Genomic DNA, 27918 nt, shown 5'->3' with positions numbered 1-27918 from the left:
TACCTCTTGAAACTCATTTCTAATGTGCTTTATTTTCAGTTTATCACTTACCTCTGCTGTTCCCCCCTACTCTAGTACAGGAAAACAATATTTGTTTTCTTTATTTTTCCAGGTTTGGAGACAACTGTGACACAAAGACATTATCTCCAGGAGAAAACATTTTTGAAATAACTTTATCCAAATGAAAGATAAAGGAAAGAAGTAAAATGTTTGACCTTGAAGGTTCCATTATCCAAAATAGCTAGCAGAACAAGGTCAAGACTGAGAAACAAGAACCTCAAGAATATTTTAGCCAAATGAAAATCATCTATGAAAATATATGTATTCACAGAAAAGATGTATCTCTTATCCTACATCACAGAATTACTAGTGGAGAAAGTATTTATGAATGTAAAGAATGTGGGAAGACCTTTAATTATGTCTCAGATTTAATCAACATGAAAATTCCTACAGATGAGACGCCTGATGTGTGTAAGGAATATGGGAAGGCCTGCAGACTTTGTGAAGAATTAGCTTGACACTTGAAAATTCATAATGGAGTGGAACCCTGTAATGTCCAGAATGTGGGAAAGATTTTAGTTTTGGCAGAAACCTTAGAGTACACCAAAATATTCATACTGGTGAGAAACCCTATGAATGTAAGGAACATGGGATAGCATTTAGAATACGTCAACAATTCACTCGACATCTAAAAATTCATAGTGGTGTGAAACCCCATAAATGTGAAGAATGTAGGAAAGATTTCAGTTTTGGCAAAGATCTTAAAGTAGACAAGAACATTCATTCTGGGGAGAAACTGTATGATTGTCAGGGCTGTGGAAAGACCTTCAGAAAATTCATGCTGATCAAAACCCCTACAAATGTAAGGAATATGAAAAATCCTTCAGACTGTGTGTACAGCTTAGTCAACATCAAAAAATTCGTACAGATGAGAAAGCTTATGAATGTAAGGAATGTAGGAAATCCTTTAGACTTCATTCATACCTTAAAGGTAATCAGAGCACTCATACTGGTAAGAAACCCTATGAATGTAAGAAATGTTGCAAGGTATTCAGACAGAAGACACTTCAGACTCTTAACCAACATCAGAGAATGCACACTTAAGAGAAACCTTATGAATGTAAGAAATGTGGGAAACCCAATAGATGGAGTTCAGTACTTCATCAACATCAAAGAATTCACACTAAGGAGAAACCCTGTGAATTTAAGATATATGGAAAGGCTTTTGAACTTTATTCATTCCTTACAGATCATTAGATAATTCATAATGGTAGAAAAACCAAATCTGTGAATGTGAGGAATTATGTGGGAAGGCCTTTAGGTAGAATGAACATCAGTGAATGTACACTAAGTAGAAACCCTGTGTGTGTGCAAGGAATGTGGGAATGCTTTTAGATTTTCTTCACACCTTACTGAACATCATACAATTAATGGCAAAAAAAACCTCTAAAAATGTAAGAAATGACTCAGCCATAAAAACCGACAACATCATGCCATTTGCAGCAACATGGATGCTCCTGGAGAATGTCATTCTAAGTGAAGTAAGCCAGAAAGAGAAAGGAAAATACCATATGAGATTGCTCATATGTGGAATCAAAAACAAAAACAAAAACAAAACAAAGAATAAATACAAAACAGAAATAGACTCATAGACATAGAATACAAACTCGTGGTTGCCAAGGAGGCAGAGGATGGGAAGGGATAGACGGGATTTCAAAATTGTAGAATAGATAAACAAGATTATACTGTATAGCACAGGGAAATATACACAAGATCTTATGTTAGCTCACAGAGAAAAAATGTGACAATAAACATATACATGTTCATATATAACTGAAAAATTGTGCTCTACACTGGAATTTGACACCACATTGTAAAATGATTATAAATCAATAAAAAATGTTAAATAAAATAAAAATATAAGAAATGTATGAAGGCCCAATATTTATGCCTCTGTGAACATCTGAGAATTCATAACCTTACTGAGTTAGTACAAAAGTAATTTTTCTTTCACTCCATTCTCTATAGAATATTAATACAAGGGGAAATGTTTAGGAAACCCCCCTTTTTTTGCCATTCTTACAACTTACTTGGTGTAAAATATCTCTTGCCAGGTATTTTAATCTAATGAGTATATAAAAGACTTCTAAAACCACTCAATTCCTGCTGGATATCAGCAAATTTATACTAGAGAAGAATCTCTTAATCCATCAGGTGTGGAATTGAAGGAAAGCCTTTAGCCACAGCACATCCCTAGTCTATCTTCAGCTTCAAGATATTCAGCAATATACGTATTAGCTTTGTGCCTCAGTTGTAAAATGGTGAAGATAATACCTAAATAACTGTGTTTTTGTGAGGATTAACACCTGTAAACCCTTGTAAGATTATTTGACAAATAAATACAAGCTACTGTTGTTTTGATGATAATTAATAGCATAACCAGTAGTGAATTCTTACGAGAGAAAGACACTACGTTGGTAGTGAACTTAGAACCCCAATCACCCCCATTCTCCTACTAAACTTCAGATAACTGGTTTTCAATCAAGTCCAGTAAAATGTGAAGAACATGTGAGACACCTTCATTCCTGATGAGCTGCATCAGGAAACTAATGCTGGAATACACTCTGGAACTAGTGGCTGTAAATATATACTGAGAATATAGCTGAAGAAGTAGAAAAGGGTATGAAGCAGTTTGCTGTTAATAAATTCCTACTAACAGATACCCTATTCATCTACACTGTCGTCTCATAATTCAAAATTTATTAGAAATTATCAAGGAGAAAACTGTCCATAAGTAAACCTTCCAAGGTGTCATTATGAAACTTTCAAACATACAGGAACGCTTAAAAAGTACAATGAAACATGCCTTTACCACCCTACCCTCCACCTAGTTTAAAAGCTAACAGTTTGTCGTATTTGGTTTATCTTCCTATAAAGCAATTTTCAATAGAACCATACTATGACCTCACCTTCTAAAATAAGTCATGTAATAAATACATTTTCAGGTTTTCCCAGTTGTCCCAAGATTGACTTTAATAGTTTTTCTTTTTTATCTAGAGTCAACTCTAGGTTCACACGTTAAATTTGTTGATATGTCAGTTTAGTCTAGTTTGGTTCTTCAACTTTTTTTTTTTCTCCCATGACTTTCTTTTTTGAGTCCCTGCAGTTGACTTGTAGGATGTTCCATATTTTGGATCATTGTCCTTGTTTCCTACTGTTGTCATTTAATTTACTCTGCCATCTACACTGGAAAATAAGTGTAGAGAGATTAAGTTTGTGTTAAACAACTTTGCAAGAATATTTCATAAATGATATAAAGTATTTTGTGCTGTCGTTCATCAAGGCACATACTGATATCATGAGGCTAAATTTGATCATATGGTGACTGTCAACCCTCTCATTTTAAGGTCCTTTTTTATTCTGATAATTAGAAAGTAATCTGTGGAGTGATTCTAACCTCTTCTTGGAAATTTACATTTTATTTGTTTGATTCAAAGAGAAAACCAGAATTAAAACAGGATACCACTCAGAGATGAATGACAATGAGTTGCTGCATAACAAAACCTGAATGGGGTGACCAAAGTCATCTTAGAGGAGCATTAACACCCTTTAACAAATGCAGGAATCAAGATTTAGTGCCAGAAGATTTTTTGCTTAACAGTCATCATCCAACAATTGACATCATTGCCCCACATGATTACACTATTATAATCTTACTTCTGGAATAGTATCGTCACATAGTGACACTTGCTAAAACTGATGATGTAATCCAAACCTAAGAAATCAGGAAAAGATCGAATTAACTAAAGTGGATGGAAACAGTTTATATAGTTAAAATTAGAAGTTAATGGAAGAAGAAATAAAACTTACCTAATTAATTTTCATGGTGAAACACCAATCTAAACTAGACTTCTAAATCTGATCAATGTAAAGATGAGAAATACAACATTAATAAGATAGCATACATATATTTATGGAGAGCTTACAAATAACGGTAGTACTATATATAGAAAACATTTTCTTTATAATTGACTCAAGATGAGGTAGAAATCTGCATTGTCCAATAAATATGGCAGGAAAATGAAAATTTGGTCCAGCCCTCTTTTAAAAACAATACTTAAATAAATCATCAGGTAAAAACTGCAGGGATAATCTCTAAGAGAATTTTACAAGTTCATTCTAGAAGGGTAACCATCTAAACACTGGATGAGGATAGTTTCTAAAAAACCTAGATGATTATGAATATTAAAGCAAATATCCTAAGGAAAATACTAGCAAAATGAAACCAAATGTGGAGGAAATCCTGACTAGAGAGACAGAACTTTGTTTTGCTTATCAGTCACCATTCAGAAATTGACATAATTGTGCCACATGCTTGCACTCTATTCCCAGCTCTTTAAGCAAGATGCATCCAAACTTAAGAAGTTAAAAAAAAAAAAAAAAAAAGCCAGTACTAGTTAAGATAGAGTCACCACGTTCCACCCTGCCTCTCTCACTGAATGTAATTAAAATCATTGGCAGAATGGATGAGGTGGCTGAGAAAACTGAAAAGTAAATGTTAGCAGGCAGACTGGGAAGGAAACCAGAACCTGGAAGTCTGACTGACCTGGTGGCGTCCTCATCTGGACTAAAACAACCTGAATCCCAAACCTGTAAGTCAGACTTGGATAGAAAGAGCTTCATGAGAAGCTATCTCTGGTTGGATGAGTGAGAGAAGGAGTGTTGGTGGGGCAGAGAAAGCAGAATAAATCCATGTTGTTTTTGTTGTTTTCTTTCTGGTCTCACTCCAGGCAAAAACTAGTCCTGAAAGCTGCAGTCCTGGAGTGGGTGGGTGATGATAGCAGTAGCTACAAGTACTTAAACCCTAAGGAATGGGAGTCCTATGTTAGGAAATCCCATTGCTTTTTCCCTCTTTATTCTCTCTCTGCTTGGCAATGAAGGGAAGACCTAGTTGTGGAAAGTTACACAGTAGAATGGGAAGACTGATGCTCTGTTGCTGACTAGATCCAGGAAGGGGACCTCGGGGAACTGAAGAGTTCTAGGGCTATAGAGGAGAGAAGGCAACTCAAGTTAGGGATCCCTTAAGTATATGAACTTCAGGGTGCACATGTGTGGATCTGGTACTAGGCAGCATACCAATGGCCTTGAGAACTGAACCAGGAGGCGGACCATCAACAAGGTCTCAGAGCGGGTACTGGGTGAAGCACATGCAAGATAAAGCACAACAACGCTGTAAATGCTTTGCAAACTGAACTGACATTGGAACCTCAGGGCCCAGGAAGTAGTTTGGAACTTGGGTATTTTTTCTTTAATGGGAAGTATAGTTGATTTACAATGCTGTGTTAGTTTCTGGTGTATAGCATAGTAATTCATGGAATTTGCATATTGAATCTAAATAAACTGCCTGCTAAAACAAAGAAACTAAAATTATGTCCTCCACAGAATTTAAGCTGGACCCAGAGAATCAAATTGTTCAAAAGTTCTAGAAAACAATAAAAATGTGTTCTACATACAAAGAAATAGGACAATTTTAACAACTCACAATGGAAAAGAAAGACACCAATACTGAGATGACTCATGTTAGAATTACCAGACTTTCAAACAGCTTTTATAACCATGATCCAAGAAGTAAAGGTGAACTCTTGAGAGAATATATAAGCAGAGAAATAGAACTATAAAAAAGAATCAAAAGGAAATTAAGTATTTTTAATCTTACTTTTTAAAATCATGTATGCTTTAGGTGTACAAAAGGAAATTTCAGAATTGGAAAATATAATAATGAAAATTAAAACTTACTTGATAGGCTCAGTAAAGTGGAGAAAACAGAAGATTTAGTGAAATGACCTGAGATCAACAAAAATTATCCAATAAAAGAGGGCGAGAGAGAGGAAGAGAGAGAGAGAGAGACAGAGAGAGAGAGAGAGAGAGAGAGACAGAGAGAGAGAGAGAGAGAGAGAGACAGAGAGACAGAGATTGAGAACAAAACTCAACAAAGCTTCTGAGACCTGAAGGACAATACCAAAAGGTTTAACATTTGTGTCACTGGAATTGGGAAAGGAAGACAGTGCCTTGAATAACAGAATTTCTCATCAGAAAGTACAAAGGCCAAAGGGTAGTGAAACATTTTTTAAGTGCTTTAAGGGAAGAAATGTCAACTCCAGATTTTGTCCAGTGAAAATAATTATCAGGAGTGAAGGGTAAATAAAAGATATTCTTAGATAAAGGCAAACCAAGACAGTTTGCTACCTGCAGCTAAATGAAGCTCTTTGGATGAAAGGGAAATGATACCAAAGGAAAACGAAACTTCAAAAATAAGAGCAACAGCAATGGCAAATTGCCATGTAAGTAATAATTTTTTCTTTTTATGATTAAAATATTTACTGTGATAAAAAGCAAGGTGTGTTAATATTGTCTGATGGGGTCTGCAATATATGTACATATAGTATGATAATCGTAACATTTAAAGAGGGGAAGCTAAAGGGAAATACATGGTGGTAAGATTTCTTTATTCAACATGCAATGGTAAAATGTTAATTCAAAATATGTTGTATTATAAATTTTATGTATTATGTGTATTATAACCCCAAGGAACCACTAAAGAAAATAAACAGAGAAATAATAAAAAGCAAAATAGATAAATTAAAGTGGAATAAAAAATATTCAAATGAAAAAAGGAAACAGAGGAATTGAGAGAGATGACACAGAAAAGAGATGTCATCTAAACTAAAACCAAACATATCAGTGTTACCTATATCTATAAAATGTAAATGGTTTAAAACAAATATTAAGACACCATCAAACTGGATTTTTAAAGACCCTAACTAAATGTTGTCCATCATAAAGTGGCTTTAATATAGAGGCATACTTCAGACATGTTTTGGGTTCAGTTCCAGACCACCACAGTAAAGCAAATATCAGCATACAGTGAGGCACACACATTTTTTGGTTTTCCAGTATGTTATGTTCATACTATAGAAGTTATGTTTCTACTATACTGTAGTTGAACAAGTGTGCAATAGCATTATATCTAAGAAAACAATGAACATACCTTAATTTAAAAATGCTTTAATGCTAATAAATGCTAACCATCATCTGAGCCTTCAGTGAGTTGTAACCTTTTTGCTGGTGGGGGGTCTTGCCTCCATGTTGCTGACTGATCAACATGGTGGTGCTGGTTGCTGAAGGCTGAGGTGGCTGTGGCAGATGTCTTACAAGAAGAGAAGTGAAGTTTGCTGCACCAATGGACTCCTCCTTTCATGAACAATTTCTCTGTAGCATGCAGTGTTGATAGCATTTTACCACAGTAGAACTTCTTTCAAAATTGGAGTCAGTCTTCTCAAACCCTGTCATTGAAATGTTTATGTAGTATCCTAAATCTTTTGTTGTCACTTCAACAGTCTTCACAGCATCTTCACCAGTAGATTCTGTCTTAAGAAACCACTTTCTTTGCTCATCCAGAAGCAACTCTTCATCCGTGAACAATTTATCATGTGATTGAAGTAATTCAGTCATATCTTCAGGCTCTAGCTCTTTTGCGCCAGTTAGCCAAGTTGTGAATGCAAAGGAAAAATTCTTGAAGGAAATTAGAATATAGATCCTGTAATCTTAACTTACTTGTAGCTGTTTTATTCTAATATGTTCATCCTGCCTACACTCAAAAAAAAACAAAACAAAACCTCTAGACATAAATACTGTTCATCAAGGCTAAATTTCACAAAGTTCTGTCCAGTCAGACAAAGCATTTATCTTTTACCTTATGTCCCTTTCAAGTCTAAATTTTTATCATGTCTGATTTCCCTCATCACCCACTGTTCTGTTTTTAGTCTGAAATTATCTGCAAGACCAGGACTGACAAGTGTTTCCATTTACCATCCACTGGCAGTTGCTGCCCCTTTATATAGGCCAGGGGGCCTGTTGACCAGCCAGTTCCCTACTTACTTAGATAGTTTACAGTTCTACTGAATGGCAGGGGTTGGGTGCTTATTTAAATTTCTACTGAATTTTAGTGCACACAGTAACTCCATGTTCATAGTAAATACTGGTTATGAATAATCCTCAAGAAGGGTCTTTAGTAACTGTTCAAATTGCTGATATCATAGAGTTATAGATGGTATTTATCTTAGCAGATTTCCAATTCTTATACATCAAAATCTCCAGTGACTTTTCACTTGGGATTTTCAGAGACCCACATCTCCTGTGAGATAAATCAAGGTATAAAATGCCCATTTTATATAGGACTACATTATACACAGGCTTACTTACATATATTTTTCCTAATTCTATTAGACTGACTCCTACACTCCCAAATTTTATTTAGCTATGCAACTTCTCAACTTCTTTTTCTTTAGTATAAATTCTTTGACGTTGAATAAGGTGTAAGCTATTGCTAAAAGTACCCCTATAATCGTAACTATAGGGTTCCCTCCAATATGAATTTTCTGGTTTTGTGTAAGGCTTAAGCCACAGCTGAGGTCTTTCTACATTTATTACACTTAAATATTCATCTACAAGTCTTCTCACAATCGTAACAGTATAAGGATTTCTTTTTAGTAGGAATTCTCCAGTTGAATGACTGTTAAAAGACCTGTCTCCACTTGAATTACAGAGCTGTTACTCTCCAGAGTGAATCATCTCGTGTTGAGAAAAGTCTGAGGGATGTTTGGCAGTATCTACTATAACTGAAAAATCTTTACATATACCTTGGACTGAGTAGCTGCAGTCTTCATATAAAATCAACAGAAATATAAACACACACACAAATGCACAAAGACATATACAAGTATATTTATAGCAGTATTTTTATTACAACACAAAATTATAAAAAATAGAAATAACTATCAAGAGGATAAATAGCAGTATATTCCTAAAATGAAATACTATACAGAATGACAATGGATACACTATTGCCACATGCAATAATGCATGAATCTTAAAAATACTGAGAGAAACAAGACACAAAAGAATTCATAATGTATCATAAAATATATATTAAGTTTAAAGCCATGCAAAAACTACTTCATGTTAAAAGCCAGGGAAGTGGTAATCTTTGGGGAAGTAACAACTACTTTTTATTCCAGAGTGCAATGAGAAATATACTTCCTATTTTTTTCCTCTTATGGAGACTGATGCTTATAACCATTTTGTATCTTGCCTCTGTATTATATAAACATTTAAAAAAATAAACTGAGTCAGCAGGAGAACCTGAAAACTTAAAAAATTAGCTTCATTGCTGATCGATTTCAGTATCAATAATACCCACTTTATATGCTAGTAAACAGTAGATAAATAGTTATGTGGTGTTGTACTTTAATAATTATTATTACATTTGTGGTTAAAATTACCTTATTAACATGTTTAAGCATGCTTTTTTTTTTTAAAAAAAAAACTAAAGTTTTACAATAATTTAGGCTTCACAAAGAAATCATATCATTTATTATTGCATTTCCATGTTTTCTCCCTTGTGAGTTCTCTGATGGACAATGAGGTTTCTCTTATAACTGAAGGACTTCCCACACTCATTACAAATATAGGGTTTCTCCCCTGTATGAGTTCTCTGATGTACAATGAGATTCGTTTTCTGGCGAAAGCACTTTCCACATTCATTACACTTATATGGTTTCTCTCCTGTATGAGTTCTTTGATGATGAATGAGATATGACTTCCTGCTAAAGGCTTTCCCACACTGAGGACATTCATAGGATTTCTGCCCTGTATGTATTTTCTGATGTACGGTGAGGGTTGCTTTCTGGCGAAAGGACTTCCCACACTCATTACAAATATAGGGCTTCTCTCCTGTGTGAATTCTCTGATGTAGATTGAGATTTGTCTTCTGACTGAAGGATTTCCCACATTCATTACATTCATATGGTTTCTCTCCTGTGTGAGTTCTGTGATGATCAATGAGGTAAGACTTCATTCTAAAGGCCTTCCCACAGTGAGGACATTCATAGGATTTTTCCCCTGTATGTGTCCGCTGATGTGCTACGAGGGTTGTCTTCTGGCGGAAGGATTTTCCACATTCATTACAAATATAAGGTTTCTCCTCATTATGAGTCTTCTCATGAAGCGCGAGGGTTGTCTTCTGGGAGAAGGATTTCCCACATTCGTTACAAATATAGGGCTTTTCCCCTGTGTGAGTTCTCTGATGTACAGTAAGGTTTGCCTTCTGGTGAAAGGACTTCCCACATTCTTTACAAATATAAGGTTTCTCTCCTGTATGAATTCTCTGATGTAGGGAGAGTGTTGTCTTCTGGCGGAAAGACTTCCCACAGTCATTACACTCATATGGTTTCTCTCCTGTGTGAGTTCTCTGGTGGCGAATGAGGTGTGACTTTAACCTGAAGGCATTCCTACATTGTGGACATTCATATGATTTCTCCCCTGTATGTGTTCTCTGATGATCAGTGAGGGCTGTTTTTAGGCGGAAGGACTTGCCACATTCATTACAAACAAAGGGTTTCTCTCCTGTGTGAGTTCTCTGATGATCAATGAGATATGACTTCCTTCTAAATGAATTTCCACATTGATGACATTGATAGGGTTTTTCCTCTGTGTGAATTCCCTGATGCAGAATCAATACTGACTTCCTGCAGAAGGACTTCCCACATTCAGTGCATGTATGCTTTTTTTCAATATTGGTTACTCTTCTCCTTTTAGTATGTTCAGATGGGTTTTCCCTTCTGTAAGCTCTATTATGTGTAATTAAGCCTCCCTTTTTAAGAAATGATTTCTCACAGTCACTATATCCAAATGACTGTGCTGGAGTTTCCACCTTATGATGTTGCATAAGCACTTCACTATGACTGACAGTCCTGGCACGCTGATTATAGGCTTTGACTCCAGAGTGAGCTGTCTCTGGCTTTGTAATGAAGAGTGATTTCCCATATCCATTATACTCACTAAGTCTCTTCCGTGTAGGACTTAGATTACTGATGATTAACTCTGAAACATTTTTAAAAATCTTTCCATGAGTGTCATATTCAGGAGGTAGATTTGTTGAATTAATAGGGTTTTTGCTTGATGTAAATGTCTTTTCATAGGTATTACTCTTCTCCTTAATCAGTTTTTTGTGGTTGATTAATGCAACTGATCTAGAATACTTATCTTGTTGTTCCTTGAATTTCACTAAAAAGTCTTCAGCTTTCCAGCTTTCTTCTAGAAAAGAATATAATTAATAACAGTCTGTGAATCTTCACACAATTGCCATGGAAAGGAATTGCAATAGGGTCTAGTATATGAGGCCAAAAAGGACCAAGAACAAATTATTCCTTGCCTGGGAAAAGACAAGAACCAAAATAAAAACTCTTGCTTCATTGTGAAAAAAGATGAAAAATAAGTAATGAACACCAGGAACATTTCCACCTTGCACCAGAACTTCACACAGAAAGTGAAACAAACACAAGAAGCAGTGAGAAGACAAAAGCATGGTGGAAGAAGAATTCATGCTTGGGTAGGCAGACTCAGAGGCAATCAAAGTGAACCTATCAAGGGCATTAAGCTTCAAGTAGGATGAACAAGAGAAAATAGCAGAAAAGCTTGTTCAGGGAAACTATTAGAGGAAGGCTTCTAGAGGATACAGATCACAGCCTTAACTTTTATACATTCATCCCTAGATTGTAAGGTAAAAAACATCCAGCTGTTCCACCACCCGGTTCCACAAAACCATCAGTGGCTGATAAATCTTTCTAAGCATCGTTTCCTAGTGTTTAGAAAAAACTCCTATAGGCTCTAATTCTCCATATAGCTGGGGGTCATCTTCTGTTGTGAGGAAAGTACTAGGAAAACACTTCCATCAGGAACTTTAAAACAGACTAGGGGCATATTCACTGGTGTATTCAGACTGCTGTTACTATCAATTCTTTCAAGATTGTTCAGTAACAAAACTCTCATGACCATTAATTATAACTATCCCTCTTTTCAATTGTTAACTTATTTTTTCAGATTTAAAGAAACACAGGTTCAAGTCTTTTCCCAATACAGTAACATTCCTTAATTCCACTTTTCCATATGGTGGGCCAGAAAGATTGTTCACTCTGGTTCTAGCTCATTCATTAACCTTAACCTTTATTTTTCTTATAAATTTATAACTATTTGACTCTGTAACTTTGCAATCATCCACCTCTAGTCAAACAATGTTAAAATCTAGGCTCAAAAATATGTTTCTTCCTTGAGTCCATTACCCCCAATATTAACATACAAGGTATTTCTCCTATAAACAAAACTTTACAGCACCCAGACTCATTTTGTACATTCAAGTAAGTTTTCAAGGTTGTCCACAAATCTGACAAGTCTCACCGTAAGGCCTAGTATTTACTGCCCTATAAATACCTCACTTCTTCTTAATCACGTGCTTTGCTCATGTTCTTTTAATCAGTTGACTTGCCTTCCAGTCTTATTTCCATTCATATTTAGAGAATCTTCAAGAAAAAGCTACCACTCTGTGATATCAAAACCCTTCACATATATTCCACCATCACTTTAAGCACTATTTCTTTATAACTTGAGAATAATTATGGTCTACAGAAATCATTTCAACAAATCTTTTCACAAACTTACACTGTGTCATAAATATTTCATGAAAAATGCAGACTTCAATGATAATCCTTTCTCATAAAGAAATGCGTTATTGGTCATCTCCTTTGTACTTTTCTGAGTTTACATTTCAATCCAACCATTTCAATGAGAACGTATAAAGCCATGGCCTGAGTAAGTACTTCTGAAAGGACTTACCAGTACCTGCTTTGTGAATGGAGGAAAAAAGATACCTCCTCTGTATAGCTCCACAAACAAAAAGAAAAGGAAACAACTGCTGAGTACCTAACATGTTGTATACTACGGCAAGGAAGATTCATAGGATCTTACCTTTGAAAGAAAGAGTCCTTAAACATAAAACCATGTACAATCATGTATCAAATGATATATAGCCAGGAGTTGTGTGTGTTACAGCTAGTAAGTAGCATGGCAACTCAGAAAAAGGAAAGGTGGATATGATGGGGAGCCATCAAGAAACAGAAAGGAGAAGAAATCTGAAGTCTTAAAAGATATATACTACATGCAGGAGTGAACACAACACAATGAAAAGTACAGACATCATGACGACTCCTACGTGTACAGGGAACATTTAGGAGACCAGAGCAGGTGGAAATTAGCAAGAGTTTTCCACAAAAGAGAGAAATAAAGTCAGAAAGACCAGATGTGGGTTTATTATAGTAGTCCTTGTATGAAGGAGAATTTCAATTTCATGTAATAAATCATAAAGAATAAGGAACAAGTAATAACGTATCTTGTCAGGAAAGTAACAATATAAATTGAAAAAAATTAGGACAAAAATTATAGCAAAGCCAAATTTTAATTACAGTATTTAAGACATGAAATAAGAGAGTTGTCATTTTGTATGGTGTCAGTGAAAAATGAAAATATGGGAGGATGTAATTATCTCCCACAGGCTGATGAACACAAATTGTGAAGAGATCCACAAGAGATTATGACAGGGACAATCAAGCTGGTATCATGGCAGGAATAAAATAATCTGGAAACAGTTAATGGGAAGAAATTTAAGAGCTAGGAAAGTTGGTGATTTTCATTTTCAAAACACTGTCACAAAATAGGTGAGACATCAGAGTGGAGGACTCTTGAAGGACTAGAGTGAAGGTGGGAGAAATGTGCCAAGCATGTCAGCGTTAGAGGCATCCACGTGAATCAAAGAGCTAAGTCCTGAGAATGGATGTGATTACTATAATTTAAAAGTGTATCCCTTGAGGACAAATTAGAGAAGTAAGACTGAGAGTCCAGTGAAATAATATACATTAAAAAATTTGTGTGACTGTTATGTACGAGGCACTGTTCCAGGCAACAGGGTCAGAGCAGCAAAGAAAACAGACCAAGTTGGAAATAAATAAGCACTCAGAGAGTTAGTGTTTTACCTAAACCAAGGGTTGATTTCAGGAAAGATGATCAGCCATACAAAATGAACCATGAAAATTTAATGGAAGAAAATGGTAGCTGTGGCATTATTAGTGTAGGCCAAGGCAAATGAGTTTTAAAACAGCTAGATTTGTGGTGAGAATGAGAACTTAGACTTGGCATAGAAAACAAACCTGAAGTAATATAAAACAAAGAGAAAGAAAGAAAACAGAAAGCAACTAAGAAAAAAAATATTAACCAAGAATTTTTTCCCTTAAAGATAGATTTAAGAATGCCTAAAAGAAATCTATACAATGCAAGGAGATAAGGAACTGAGAATGCTAGAAAAAGACACAAATTGAGAAAAAAGATCTAAAAGAAGGAAGGCTTATAGGACATTTTGATCAAGAGGGACAATTATCTTGGATAATATCAAAAAAATTAGGAAAGTCTATTATACAGGGAAAGCGATATTTGAAAGTTTAAGTTTTTTTGTAGGTACAATGGTCCTTTCAAAGGTTAGGAGCCTTTAAAAAAAAACTATGAAAATACTTCAAAGTGTCACCCACCACTTAAAAATGTATTTTCCAGTAGATTTCATCTGCCTGAGAGTCAGAAACTCACCTAAGCAGGTATGACCTGTACATGATGTCCATGGCTCTTCTCCCCGCTCCAACTTGAGGATCACATCAGGCTTGGTCATGTGACACCCTGCTTAAGGGAAGATTTGGATTAAGTTGCTCAGGCTTCAACACATTTGAAAAATTAGTAAGTGAATTTTCAATACTGCAAATTAAGATATTCCTTTGTGTAAGTCAGCTTAACACCTTGTACTAGGCAAGTGAAGACACAGTCATCCTTTCTGTCAACCAAAAGAATTCATCACCATCCTTGAAACTCAAGATTACACATAGAGTGGGCACTTTGAAAGGAAATGCACACTACTGTAACTTTCAAAGAGAGTTTTTCTCACCCACAGAAATGAGATGGCAATAGTTTTCCAACATCACATCCATGTATAGTGTCTTCTGAGCAGGATCCAGGTGCTGCCACTCCTCCTGAGAGAAGTCCACAGTCACATCTTTGAATGACACTGATCCCTGCAATGGTTTGGAACTGTGATCAGCACAAGCTGACTAGATATTGAGGACTAGCTTTAATCCTGTTCCTTTGTGACATTCGTATGAAAACTTGTAAAGAAAGCCTACCATTCTTCTTGTTTTGTGATTTACACTGTAAGGAAAACAAAAATCAAGGCAGAAGTACTTGTCACCAAATTTAATTAAATAACTCATTCTAAAAATATTTACTGTGAAGTCACTCTGTACCCTAAAACTGCAATAGTTTACCAGGGTGCCACTGTCGCTGTTAACAAGAAGTTATAGCCTCAAAGAATGTAACATATACCTTCAAGATAGTATGTGTCAACACAAATCTACAAGAAGGTGTTATGGTACTACAACAGAGGTATGCGCAAGATACAGTGTTTTACAAGGGCAGAACAATTTGTCAGGCTTCACTGAGGAGGTAAATTTTTTTCCTTTTCAAGATTAATGTGTTATGCAGGAGGAGTATGGTTTTAAAATGCAGGAGAGTAACTTTCGGCATATAGCAATAATAGAGTGAACTGGTTAAAAAAACAATCCCTCAGGTAATTTTAAAATCTGTACACAACACAAAATAAATAACTAATAGAAGGCACTGGAAAGATACAAAAGCAAGCAAAATATGGAAGAGAGTTTATCCTTAGAGGACAGCAATGAGTAAGAATTGTTAAGTTTGTGACTTTTTTTTTGCATGAAGGTACCCCAAAGCCCACAGCTCATCAGGCAGAAAACCAGTATGCTTTCTCAAAGGTGATAGAGGACAGAATTAAGGGCTGGCAGATGTGCAGGAGATTTAGAAATAAATTCTGGAAATGAGAGAACTACAGAAAGAACGAGACCCAAAATCTGAGTATAAACCCTGTCAGTAGTCCAGGTTGATAGTTAAACTAAGCAACTGTTGGAGAGATCACAGGAGGCTTAGCAAAAAGCAGACAGAAAGATACCAGAAAGACTTCTGAAAAGCAGAAGTGCGCCAGTGAGATCTGGAGATTTCTCTATTTTTGATTAGCAGCATTCCACAACCTGCTCACAGCTTAAGCAGAAGAAAACCAAGCCTTACTGGACTGAGGTGTCAGAAGGTGGGGCTGACAAAGCAAAATATATTCTGTCTTTAAGAGACACACTTTAAATACCATAGTCAGAAACAGGCTTAAAATAAAAGGATAGAAAAAGACATACAAACATCAAACATGGGAAAGCTGATATGGCTATAGTAAAAGCAGAACAGATTTCAACTTGAGGAGTATTACCACTACAGACAAAGAGGGACATTTTCTGATGAAAAAGAGTAAATACATCAGGAAAATATAACAATTACAAATATATTTGTACATAAATAACAGTTTCAAAATACATGAGGCAAAAACTGACAAAAGTAAAACGAGATTTTAAAAAGTCCTAAACCATGGTTAATGTTTATGTTTGTCAGTAATTGTAGAGAACTAGACCAAAGGGGGAAAAATCTGTAAAGATTTAGAATCTCTAAATACTGACGAACACCCAACTCATCTGATATCTATAGACCACCACTTTCAATAATTTCATAACACATTTTTTCAAGACTAAATGCACTAAGAACATAAACAAATCTCAATAGCTTAAAGATAAGTCATATAAAATATGTTTTCTGACCACAATTAAACTAGATATCAATAAAAATAACAGATCAGGGTAAGTCCTAAATGTTTGGAGAGTAAACAATACACTTCCAACTAACCAATTTAGGGTCAAGGAAAAAAATGTTTTAAATTTCATAAAATATATTAAACTAAATACAAATAGACCAAATTTTGAAGATGCACTTAAAATAGGCTAAGACAGAAACATGTTTAAATGCTTATATTAGAAATCAAGAAAGACTTACTATCAATAATTTAAACTTTTATTTTAAGAAGCTTTAAAAAAAAAAGAGTAAGTTAAAACCAAAGCAAGTAGAAGGAAATAAGATAAAAGCAAAAACCAATAAAATAGAAAATAAATAAGCAACAGGGAAAAATAAATGAAACCTAAAGCCAAATCCTTGAAAGGATCAATAAAACTTAAAACCTCTAGTTAGATTGATTAAGAAATAAAGAGGGATGTCACATATGGCCACTATCAGATCCTACAGATATTAAATAGACAACACCTGGGCAAATATACAGAGGGAACCTTAATTCAAAAAGATACACGCACCCCAATGTTCATCGCAGCACTATTTACAATAGCCAAGACATGGAAATAACCTGAATGTCCATCAACAGATGACTAGATAAAGAAGCTGTGGTATATTTATATACACTACTCAGCCATAAAAAAGAATAAAATGATGCAATTTGCAGCAATATGGATGGAATCTGGAGATCAGAGCAGAAATAAATAAAATAGACACTGAAAAAAAAATAGAAAAGATTAATGAAACTAACAGCTAGTTCTTTGAAAAGATAAACAAAATTGATAAACTTCTAGCTAGACTCACCAAGAAAAAAAGAGGGCCCAAATCAGTAAAACCAGAAATGAAAAAGAAGTTACAACTGACATCACAGAAATACAAAGAATCATGAGAGATTACTATGAGCAACCATATGCCAATATAATGGACAATCCAGAAGAAATGGATAAATTCCTAGAAATACACAATCTCCCAAGACTTAAACCAGGAAGAAGTAGAAAATATGAACAGACCAATTCCCCATAATGAAATTGAATCACTAATAAAAAAAAAAATTCCCAATAGCAGGGTGGGCATAGCTCAGTGGTAGAGTGCATGCTTAGCTTGCACAAGGTCCTGGGTTTACTCCCCAGTACCTGCACTAAAAAAGAAAAATTCCCAACAAACAAAAGTCCAGGACTAGATGGCTTCACAGGTGAATTCTACCACATATTTAAAGAAGAGTTAACACATATCCTTCACAAACTGCTCGTAAAAATTGTAGCGTAAGTAATGCTTTGAATTTCATTCTACAAGGCAGCATCACTCTGATACCAGCTACACAACTAGACATCACACAAAAAAGAAAATTACAGACCAATAACACTGATAAATATAGATGCAAAGATCTTCAAAAAAATATTAGCAAATTCAACAATACATTAAAAGGATCTTACACCATGACCAAGTGGGATTTATCTCAGTGATGCAAGAATGGTTCAATACTGGTAAATCAATCACACTGATCAAACTACACCAACAAACTGAAAAATAAAAACCACACTATATAATAATTTATTTATAAAACTATAATTATAAGCAAACCACACTAACTGAAGAATACAAACCATATGATCATTGCAATAGATGCAGAAAGAGGTTCTGACAAAATTCAATACCTATTTATGATTAAAAAAATCTCAAGAAAGTGAGTATACAGGGAACATAATTCAACATAATTAAGGCCATAGATGATAAGCCCACAGCAAACATACTCAATGGTGAAAAGCTGAAAGCATTTCCTCTAAGATCAGGACAAGACAAGGATGCCTACTCTCACCCCTTTTACTCAATATAGTACTGAAAGTTCTAGCCACGACGATTAGATAAGAAAAGAAATAAAAAGGAATTCAAATTGGAAAGGAAGTAAAACTGTCCTGTTTGCAGATGACATACTATACATAGAAAATCCTAAATCCCGGCACCAGAAAACTATGAGAACTCATCAGTGAATTCAGTAAAACTGCAGGATACAAAATTAATATACAGAAATCTGTTGCATTTTTATACACCAACAACGCATTTTTATACACTAACAATGAACTATCAAAAAGAAAAATTAAGGAAACAATTCTATTTACAATTGTATCAAAAAGGATAAAATACTTGAATAAACTTACCTAAGGAGGTAAGTCTTATACTCAGAAAACTATTAAGGCACTAATAAGAAAGTGAAGACAACACAAACAGATGGAAAGATGTACTGTGTTCATGGACTGGAAGAATTAATATTAAAATGCCCATACTACCCCCTGGCAATCTACAGATTCAATGCAATCCCTATCAAAATACCAATGGCATTTTTCACAGAACTAGAGCAAATAATTTTAAAACTGTATAGAAACACAAATATCTTGAATAGTTAAAAGAATCTTGTGAAAGAACAGAGCTGGAGGTATCATACTCTTTGACCTCAGATTATACTACAAACTTACAGTAATCAAAACAGTATGCTACTGGTATAAGAACAAACACATAGATCAATGGTACAGAATAGAGAACCTAGAAATAAACCCATGCAGTTATGGTCAGTTAATCTGTAACAAAAGGAAGTAAGAATACACAATGGAGAAAAGACAGTCTCTTCAATAAGAGTTGCTGGGAAAACTGGACAGCTACATGTAAAAGAATAAAATTAGGACATTCTCTAACATCATATTCAAAAATAAACTCAAAATGGATTAAAGACCTAAATGTAAGACTAGAAACCATAAAACTCCTGGAAGAAAATACAAGCAGAACACTGTTTGATATAAATTGTAGAAATAGTTTTTTGGATCTGTCTCCTAAGTCAAAGGAAACAAAAGTAAAAGTAAACAAATGGGACCTAATTAAACTTAAAAGCTTTTGCAGAGAAAAGGAAACCATCAACAAAATGAAAAGACAACCTACAGAATGGGAGAAAATACTTGCAAATGATATGACCAATGAGGGGTTAATATCCAAAATATATAAGCAGCTCATACAACTCAATATTAAAAAAAATCCAATTAAAAAATGGACAGATCTAAATAGACATTTTTCCAAAGAAGATATACAGATGGCCAATAGGCACATGAAAAGATACTCAATATCGCTAATGATCAGGGAAATGCAAATCAAAACCACAATGAGGTATCACCTTACACCTGTCAGAATGGCTATCATTAAAAAGATCACAAATAATAAATGTTGGTGAAGATATGGAGGAAAGGGAACGCTAGTACCCTGTTGGGGGAATGTAAATTGGTGCAGCCACTGTGGTAAACAGTAAGGAGGTTTCTCAAAAAACTAAAAATAGAACTGCCAAGTGACCCAGCAATTCCAACTCCTGGGTATACATCCAAAAAAACCCAAACTCACTAATTTGAAAAGATATACGCATCCCAATGTTCACAGCAGCACTACTTACAACTGTCAAGATATAGAAGCAACATAAGTGCCCATTAACAGATGAATGGATAAAGAAGATGTGGTATATATGCAGTGGAACAGTACTCAGCCACAAAAAAGAATAAAATTTTACCATGTGCAGCAACACAGATGGACTTGGAGGGCATTATGCTCAGTGAAATAAGTCAGACAGAGAAGGATAAATACTGTATGATCTCACATATATGTGGAATCTAAAAAATACAAACTAGTGAATACAACAAAAAAGCAGCAGACCCATAGATATAGAAAACAAACTCATGGTTACCAGTGGCGAGAGGTGGGGAGAGGGACAATATAGGGATAGGGAATTAAGAAGTACAAAACTACCATGTATAAAATAAATATAAATAAGCTGCAAGAAAATACTGTATAGCACACGGAATATAGCCAATATTATATAATAACTATAAATGGAGTTTAACCTTTGAAAATTGTGAATCACTATGTTGTATACCTGAAACTTACATACTATTGTAAATCAACTATACCTCAATTTTTTTAAAAAAGGAGATACTCTAGATTAAAAGACACTGAAGACATATCAAAAAAATTAAAATTATAAATAAATACTAATTGTAAGGAAGCCAGAATGACTATAATAATATCAAACTAAGTAGATTTCAGAAGAAAAATATCATCAGGGATTAAAAAGGCATTTTAGAATGATTGGGGGAGGGGGGTTCAATTCATGAGAATATATAACAATCCTAAAGGTGAATGGACCTAAAAACAGAACTTCAAAATACAGTAAATAAAAACTTACAGAACTGAAAAGGAAAAATACACAAAACCAAATTTATAGTTGAAGATTTTGACTTTCCTGTCATTGCTTTAACAAACAGACTGAAAATCAATAAGTATATAAAAGACTTTACCATCACAATCAACCAATCTGACATGGATATTTAGAGACCACTCCACCTAGTAACACTAGAATATACATTCTCTACAAGTGCACACAGAATATTTGAACTATGGTCAGGTTGAACTACGATCCATGCTACAAAAGAAGTCTCCATAAATTTAAGAAGAATGAAGTCACATACAGCATGTTCTATGTAAACTAGAAATAACCAAAAGCTACCTGGAAAAATCTCCAAATATTTGAAAATTAAACACATTTCCTCTAAACAACCAATGCGTCAAAAAAGGAAATCATAAGAGAAATTAGAAAATATTTTCAACTGAGTGAAAACAAAAATACAACATGTCTGTATTTATTAGAAGGAAATTTACAGCATTAAATGTTCTATTGGAAAAAAAAAAAGGTCTCAAATCAATGATGTAAGTTTCCATGTACAAAATAAGAAAAAGTTAATTAAAGTAATGAAAAGTATAAAGTATAAGAGCAGAAATGAAGAAATGGGAAACAGAAAAACAATGGAGGAAACCAATGAAACCAAAAGTTGATACTTTGAAAAATCAGTGAAATTGATAAACATCTAGGCAACTGACAAAGGGGAAAAGTAAGAGTCACAAATTACCAGTAACAGGAATGAAAGAGGCACATTGCTACAGACTGGACAAACATCAAATGGATAAAAAGAGTAGATTTTGAGCAACTTTATGCCAATAAATTTAATAACTTGGATGAAATGGACAAATTCCTTGAATGACATAAATTATAAAAGCTCACTGAAGGAAAAAAAATTGATAGCCTGAATAGCCATAATTCTATTAAGGAAACTGAGTTGCTAGTTAAATACTTCCTGACAAAGAAATCTCCAGGATCAGATGCCTTCACTGGTGAATTCTAACAAACACTTAAGGAAGAAATAATACCAATTCTGTAAATATTCTTTCAGAAAATAAGAGGAGAGAATACTTCTGAGCTCAATTCTATAAGGCAGCATTACCTTGATACCAAAACCAGACAAAGATATTTACAAGGAAAACTATGGACCAAATTCTTTATGAACCACATACAAAACAATTCTTAACAATTTATTAGTAAATTCTTCAAGCACCATATGAAAAAATGATATATCATGACCAAGTGGGGTTTATCCTAGGGCTAACCTGATTTAATACTTTAAAATCAATCAATATAATTCACCCTGTCAATAAGAAAAAAGAGAAAAGTCATATAATGCAGAAAAACTAACAGATGCAGAAAATCTTTTGAAAAAAGTCAACATCCATCTGTGATAAAAACTATCAGCCAACTAGAACTTCTTTAATCTGATAAATTTGATAAAGAGCATCTATGTAAAACTTATCACTAATGTTACTCTTAGTCAAAGACTAAATGCTTTTCCCTTCAGTCAGGAATAAGGCAAAAATATCTGTTCTCACCACTTCTATTCAACACTGTACTAACAGTTCTAGACAATGTAGTACAGCAAGACAGAAATAAAAGGAATACAGACTGGAAAGCAAAAAGGGCAACAGTCATTATTCATGTATGACATGACTTTTTATGTAGAAAATCGTAAAGAATCTACCAAAAATTACTAGAATAAGTAAGTTTAGAAAAAATGCAGTTAATATACAAAAATCAATTGCATTTTCACATACTAGCAATAAACAATGGGAATTTGAAATAAAAATGAACGGCATTTACACTAACATAAAAAAATACCTAGGGATTAATATAACAGAACATTTGCAAGATGAATACACTGGAAATAAAACATTACTGAGAGAATTTAAAGAGCTAAATAAAAGATGTGCATCATATTCATGAATTGGAAAACTACATTATTATTATTATTATTAGTGATTACTATTCTTGAATTTAAACTGTTAATGAGTATTTTAATATTTTCCTCTCCCCTAATGGACTGTCTTAAACATTCTTAGAAGCTTCGGGTCTGATGCTATGAAAACTCTAAGAGTTACTGTTTAATGTTACTACAGAGTTGCTGTTTGGGATGTGAAAATGTTCTGGAAATAGATACTAGTGATGGTTATACAGCATTATGAATGTACTTAATGGTACTGAATTACACACTTAAAAATGGTTAAAATGATAAAATTTTATGTTATGTATGTTTTATCACCCCCCCCACACACACACAGTTAAACAGAAAAGTGTACAAAACACAAACATCTGTAAGTGAGCACTGGGGTGAATACTTGGAGGACTGGAAAAGAAGCAAAGATGTTAATTGTGAAGACAAGTTGTCACAATGAGAGACACCCATGATGATATCAGTGGGAATGAAGGAAGAAGGTTCACCACTAAATGGTCGTGCAGTGGAAGAAGAGACATTTAACTCAAGTTAGCTGTGTTTGCAGGTGGGTAGGGGCTGGGGCTATAAGTAGACTGGGGGGAGGGGAGAATAGAATGGGCAGGAGATAATGAAGTAAATCGTGGGCATGTGCTGAAGTTATCTGTGGAAGACACACTTGGTGATATCTAGCCAGAGGCTAGATACGGTTTTGACACTCAGGGAAGAGTTTTAGGATTAAAATTATTTGAGCAGACTGAATAAGAACAGGGGACTATAAAGTGAAGAGAACCAATTCTGGAGAACACCAGTATTTAAGAGGTCCAAATATAAAGATGAATTTTCTTAAAGAAAGAATCAGAAGAATAATATCTTTGAAACCAAGAGCAGAATATTTGAAGAGTTACACTACTAGTTTAGTATGGTGATCTGAGTATAGACAGTTACTTCTGTATCTGAACATAAAATTAGAAGAAATGTAAAAATAGGAATAAATCTATAACACCATTTGTATTAGCATACTGTGGGAGTGTTACAGGCAGGTCACAGATTTTTAGGAGTTGTTAGCAGCTATGAGCAGAACTGAAGGATCTGAGAGGAGAAATACAGTATTCTCAGTTTTTGTTCAATCTGCCAAGCATAGCTCTATTCTCAAAGCCTCAAGACAGGACTTCTTGCCCCTAACTAGTAGCAATCTGTCAATTCCATCTCCATCTTGACTGTTTTTATCTTTGCAAAGACAAGTTCATGCAGTAATATATTCTCATTTAATACGAGGAAATGCATTTTTTTTTTGCACTTTTTAGCATTGCTTCTGGGTGAAGACTGAGAAAGATTTTGAATGATTATAGTCACTTAATGTGTGAACCCTGGTTAAAATAAGAAGGAGCACTTAAGGAAGGTAAAAGCTGATCTGACCAACATAAGAACTGCTTCCCTGAAGGGGAAGATAAGCAGGAGGATTTTAGTACAAGAAAGGCAAATACTCAAATATCCTTTAAAAAAAAAAAACAAACTATTTCAGAAAGGAGAGAGGAACCATCACCTCACCTGAGCCATGGTTTTGAGATTTGCAAGAGATGACCAGCCTTCCTCTGGGCTCCTCTTTAGAAAAGGGACGGTTCCTAAGAAGGCAAAGCCGAGATGAAAAGAAGCCACATGACACCACATAAGCTCTCTTATGACTTACAACTCAATTAAAACTGACTCCATTTCCCTTGCTTTGGCCCTTGTCCACCCTGCACATCCCACATAAATACAGGGAGAGAATGAACTAGACAAATCTTATTTTATCCCCAAAACTAGAGATACAGGCTCCTGGTGGCAAGAGGTTAGATTTTGGGCAAGCTCCCTTCCTCTCTAGTACCATCTTTTCTCTCCTAAGCTGCCTACTGTTATTAACTATTCCCAAGCTGTTCTCTGTTAAGGCTCTACCACTTACACAGGGACCGCAATACATGCAAACACCCATCACCCCATATTCTGATGAGTACCACTGATACAAACTTCTTGATGCTTGCCTATCTAACAGGTATATAGTGATTCTAGTTTTAATTTTTCTTCCTATGGGAGCAGATAAGCTTCTATTCATAAGCTTAAAAAAACTTTAGTTTCTTATCTGTGAAAGGGCTCTTATAATTCTTTCACTTTTCTATTAACTTATTTTTTTCTTGATTGAAATTAGATCTTGTTTAAAGGAAGGAAATTAATCCTGTAATTACTTAAAATAATTTCTTTATAGTTTTCCATTTGATTTTGTGTTTTTCCCATGCAAAAAATAATTTAAAAAAAAAAGATTATTGGTGGGGGAGGGTGTAGCTCAAGTGGTAGAGTGCATGCTTAGCATGCAGGAGGTCCTGGGTTCAATCCCCAGTACCTCCTCCAAAAATAAAGAAAATAAATAAACCTAATTACCTCCCCTGCCCCCCCTCTCAAAAAGATTATTAGGCCATTTGGTTTAGTAGCATAAGGGATTCAATAATCTGTATCAAATCACTCATCAAAACTGCCATCTTTATTATATACTTTACTTCCTTTACATACTTGAGTAAATCTGGACTTTAGTTCCACTGATCTGTTCATTTAACTGCCAGGATTACTCTGTAGGTATTACAGTTTTAAAACATACTTCAGTATCAGTAGGCCTACCTCCTCTTTTATTACTTTTCTTCCAAAATGTCTGGCTTGTTCATTTTCTCCTAAGAAAATTAAAGTAAAAAAATTTGTTGAAATTTTAATGGAACTCCACAAAATGTTAGGGAGTCTTAACACTATCATGTGTCTTCTGGTCCTTTTATTTGAGTCTTTAATTTTTGAGTCCCTTAGGAACATCAAAAATTTTTTTACGTATCATGCAATCTTTTGTAGCTTATATTTTTGATGGCCACTGGCCACTTTCCATAGGTCCCTGATACGTATATACACATATGCATGGACACACGTATGTGAAGCCTATTGATTTGTTAATGTCTTTTCTAGCAAATCTCTGAGTTTTCTAATTGTTGTCATTGTTTTTTAGCAGGATGGTAACTTAGAAATTTTTCTGCCTCAGTCTCAGCAGATGTCCCAAAGATGGTGAGCAAAACAAGCTTCTAATTGTCTCTCATTTTAAAATAAAGTCTTGCGAAGCAGCTGACTATAAAGTTTTGCTACCATTAATTTAACTTCTACTTCAAAAGGCTGGAGAAGCTAAGAAAGGGAATGTCTTTTTAAGAGAGCAAATTATTTTTAGAACATAGTTTTATAGAGGGTAGAAAAGTAGGTGCTTCTGCCTTCCTTATATCAAACAAGGGACCCCTTGGACACTGATGCCACTATAAATCAAAGTGTTGAGAGAATTTGGGGGGGAAATGTACATGTTTCCAAGATTTGGGTGGGAGCAGGGGTGGCAGTGGTGACTGAGGTGGCTAATTCTCACCTGAGCTCCAGATGGGGAACCCATGGATGGAGCCTGGCTAGGTTGGCTTGGATCCTGTCCAAGAGAACTGATGGGAGACACAAGACCAGCCAGAGCAGGTGGGCCACTGCATGCCAACAGGAGGCAGCTGATGAAGTGGCTGTGCCCAGGAAAAAGGGAAGTGTATCTGGAAGTTCCCAGCAGTTGGTTCTCTCAGAAGGTAAGATATAACTTACACTAAATTATAATGGTATCAGTCATGTTAGCCTCTTCTTGTCCCTGCCTTCTGACTTCTCTTCCTTTTTCCAGCTCCCAATCCATTCCAGCTGGAGACTATCCACCTAGAGGGAGTAAAGATGGGACAAAATACAGGTTGAGGAATTAGAGAAGAAACTGATCATATAGTCTTTCACACAGCAGACTTCCAGCAGGAGGGAGAGTTTCTGCTTTAAGATAAGTTTGAAGTATTGATTACTACAGTGAACATTTTATTTAGCTAAATAAGACTGATCTTGTGTTTAAATGTTCAACAGATAATTAAAAATTATCTTCACAGTAACTGAAGAAATTATTGAAACTTTATCGTCCAGGAATCCATCCAGCAGAAGAAAAAAATTCACCCAAACAGACATTTTTAGAGTGGCAGTTATGGGAGAAAGTTTTTTGTGTGTGCGTCCAATGGTGTTCTACTTATGACAACATACTGCTCATTAGTCAATATGGGGTTTCCCAATACACAGTTGTACCGTCTGGAAACTATTTTAATTTTACCTCTTCCTCTGTTTTAAAAATCTATTTTTTTCACCTGCCTAACTGCCACAGAGTCAGATTTTACAGGCAAATACATAATATTCAGATAATCCAAACAATACATAGTACTTAACTGGTCTTGCACCCACTCTCTTAGGTGTTTACTCTCAGTCACACAATGAGCCAGCCACATTCACAGTCACCGTGAATTGTGCACACAAAATACTTCAAAAATTGGACACATTCACAGTATATCACCCACTACATAATCACAATCCCACAGACATAAGTAATGCATCATCTCAGAGCCCATAACATACTTCCACACAACGCAGCAAAATTTTAACTCACAAACCCCTTACTGTCGCCTCTCCAAAGTCGCACAGTCTCAGACTTCGCACCTAACCTAAAATCAGACGCACGCAGAGACTCTTACTGTCATAAACAATCGAATCCATAACGTCACAGACTAACACACGTCAAAAAACACACAAGGAGAGGCGCAAAAACCTACGCAAATGGAATGCCTGTGTGTGCGAGGCCGAGCTCGCACCGCCTGGGGCTCCCGGTTCCCTCCTCGGCGTTCCCAGCCCTTGGCTCCCGGTTCCTTCCTCTGCCTAGGATCTCGCTTCCCTGCTCGCTTTCTCTAGGGCCCGGACGCTCGCTTTCCTCCCCTCCTTCTCGGTCCAGGCTCCCTCTTCCTTCCTCGCTTTTCCCAGCGCAGGTTCCCGCCTCGGTCCTCTGCAATGCCCCCGGCTCCCACCATCACCAGCCCACCCAGCGCCCGCAAGACCCACCAGCCTCACTCACCTTCGACTACCGGCCGGCCGGCCGCGCCTGCGTACTCCCCCGCGGGCCGCGCCTCCCAAGCGTCCCCGCGGCTCCGTCTTCGCCGCCGCCGCGCGCCTTCTCGACATCCGGGCTTTTGCGGCCTTGAACTACATTTCCCACAGCCCCTGGGCCGCTTTGGGAAAGGACTTTGGTCCC

General features: G+C 35.6%; 1 protein-coding gene across 2 annotated transcripts; it reads right to left on the bottom strand.

The window, feature by feature from the left end:
• Nucleotides 1–8780: 8780 nt before the first annotated feature.
• ZNF567 (zinc finger protein 567) lies at nucleotides 8781–27876 on the bottom strand. Of its 2 annotated transcripts, none has more exons than XM_045512964.2 (6): nucleotides 27742–27876; nucleotides 26418–26522; nucleotides 24336–24409; nucleotides 14876–15002; nucleotides 14527–14616; nucleotides 8781–11154 (listed from the first exon to the last, which is right to left on the bottom strand). In XM_045512964.2, the coding sequence occupies exons 3-6, from the start codon at nucleotides 24342–24344 to the stop codon at nucleotides 9434–9436; spliced, it is 1947 nt and encodes a 648-aa protein (XP_045368920.2). In that variant the 5' UTR covers nucleotides 24345–24409; nucleotides 26418–26522; nucleotides 27742–27876; the 3' UTR covers nucleotides 8781–9433. The 2 variants fall into 2 exon arrangements, with proteins under 2 accessions (XP_045368920.2, XP_010948440.2); XM_010950138.3 differs by having other exon boundaries at nucleotides 14527–14613.
• Between the last annotated feature and the right edge of the window lie 42 nt (nucleotides 27877–27918).

This window comes from Camelus bactrianus, chromosome 9 (genome assembly GCF_048773025.1).
Source record: "Camelus bactrianus isolate YW-2024 breed Bactrian camel chromosome 9, ASM4877302v1, whole genome shotgun sequence".
Taxonomy (NCBI): Eukaryota; Metazoa; Chordata; class Mammalia; order Artiodactyla; family Camelidae; genus Camelus; species Camelus bactrianus.
This window is presented reverse-complemented; position numbering and strand designations above follow the sequence as displayed.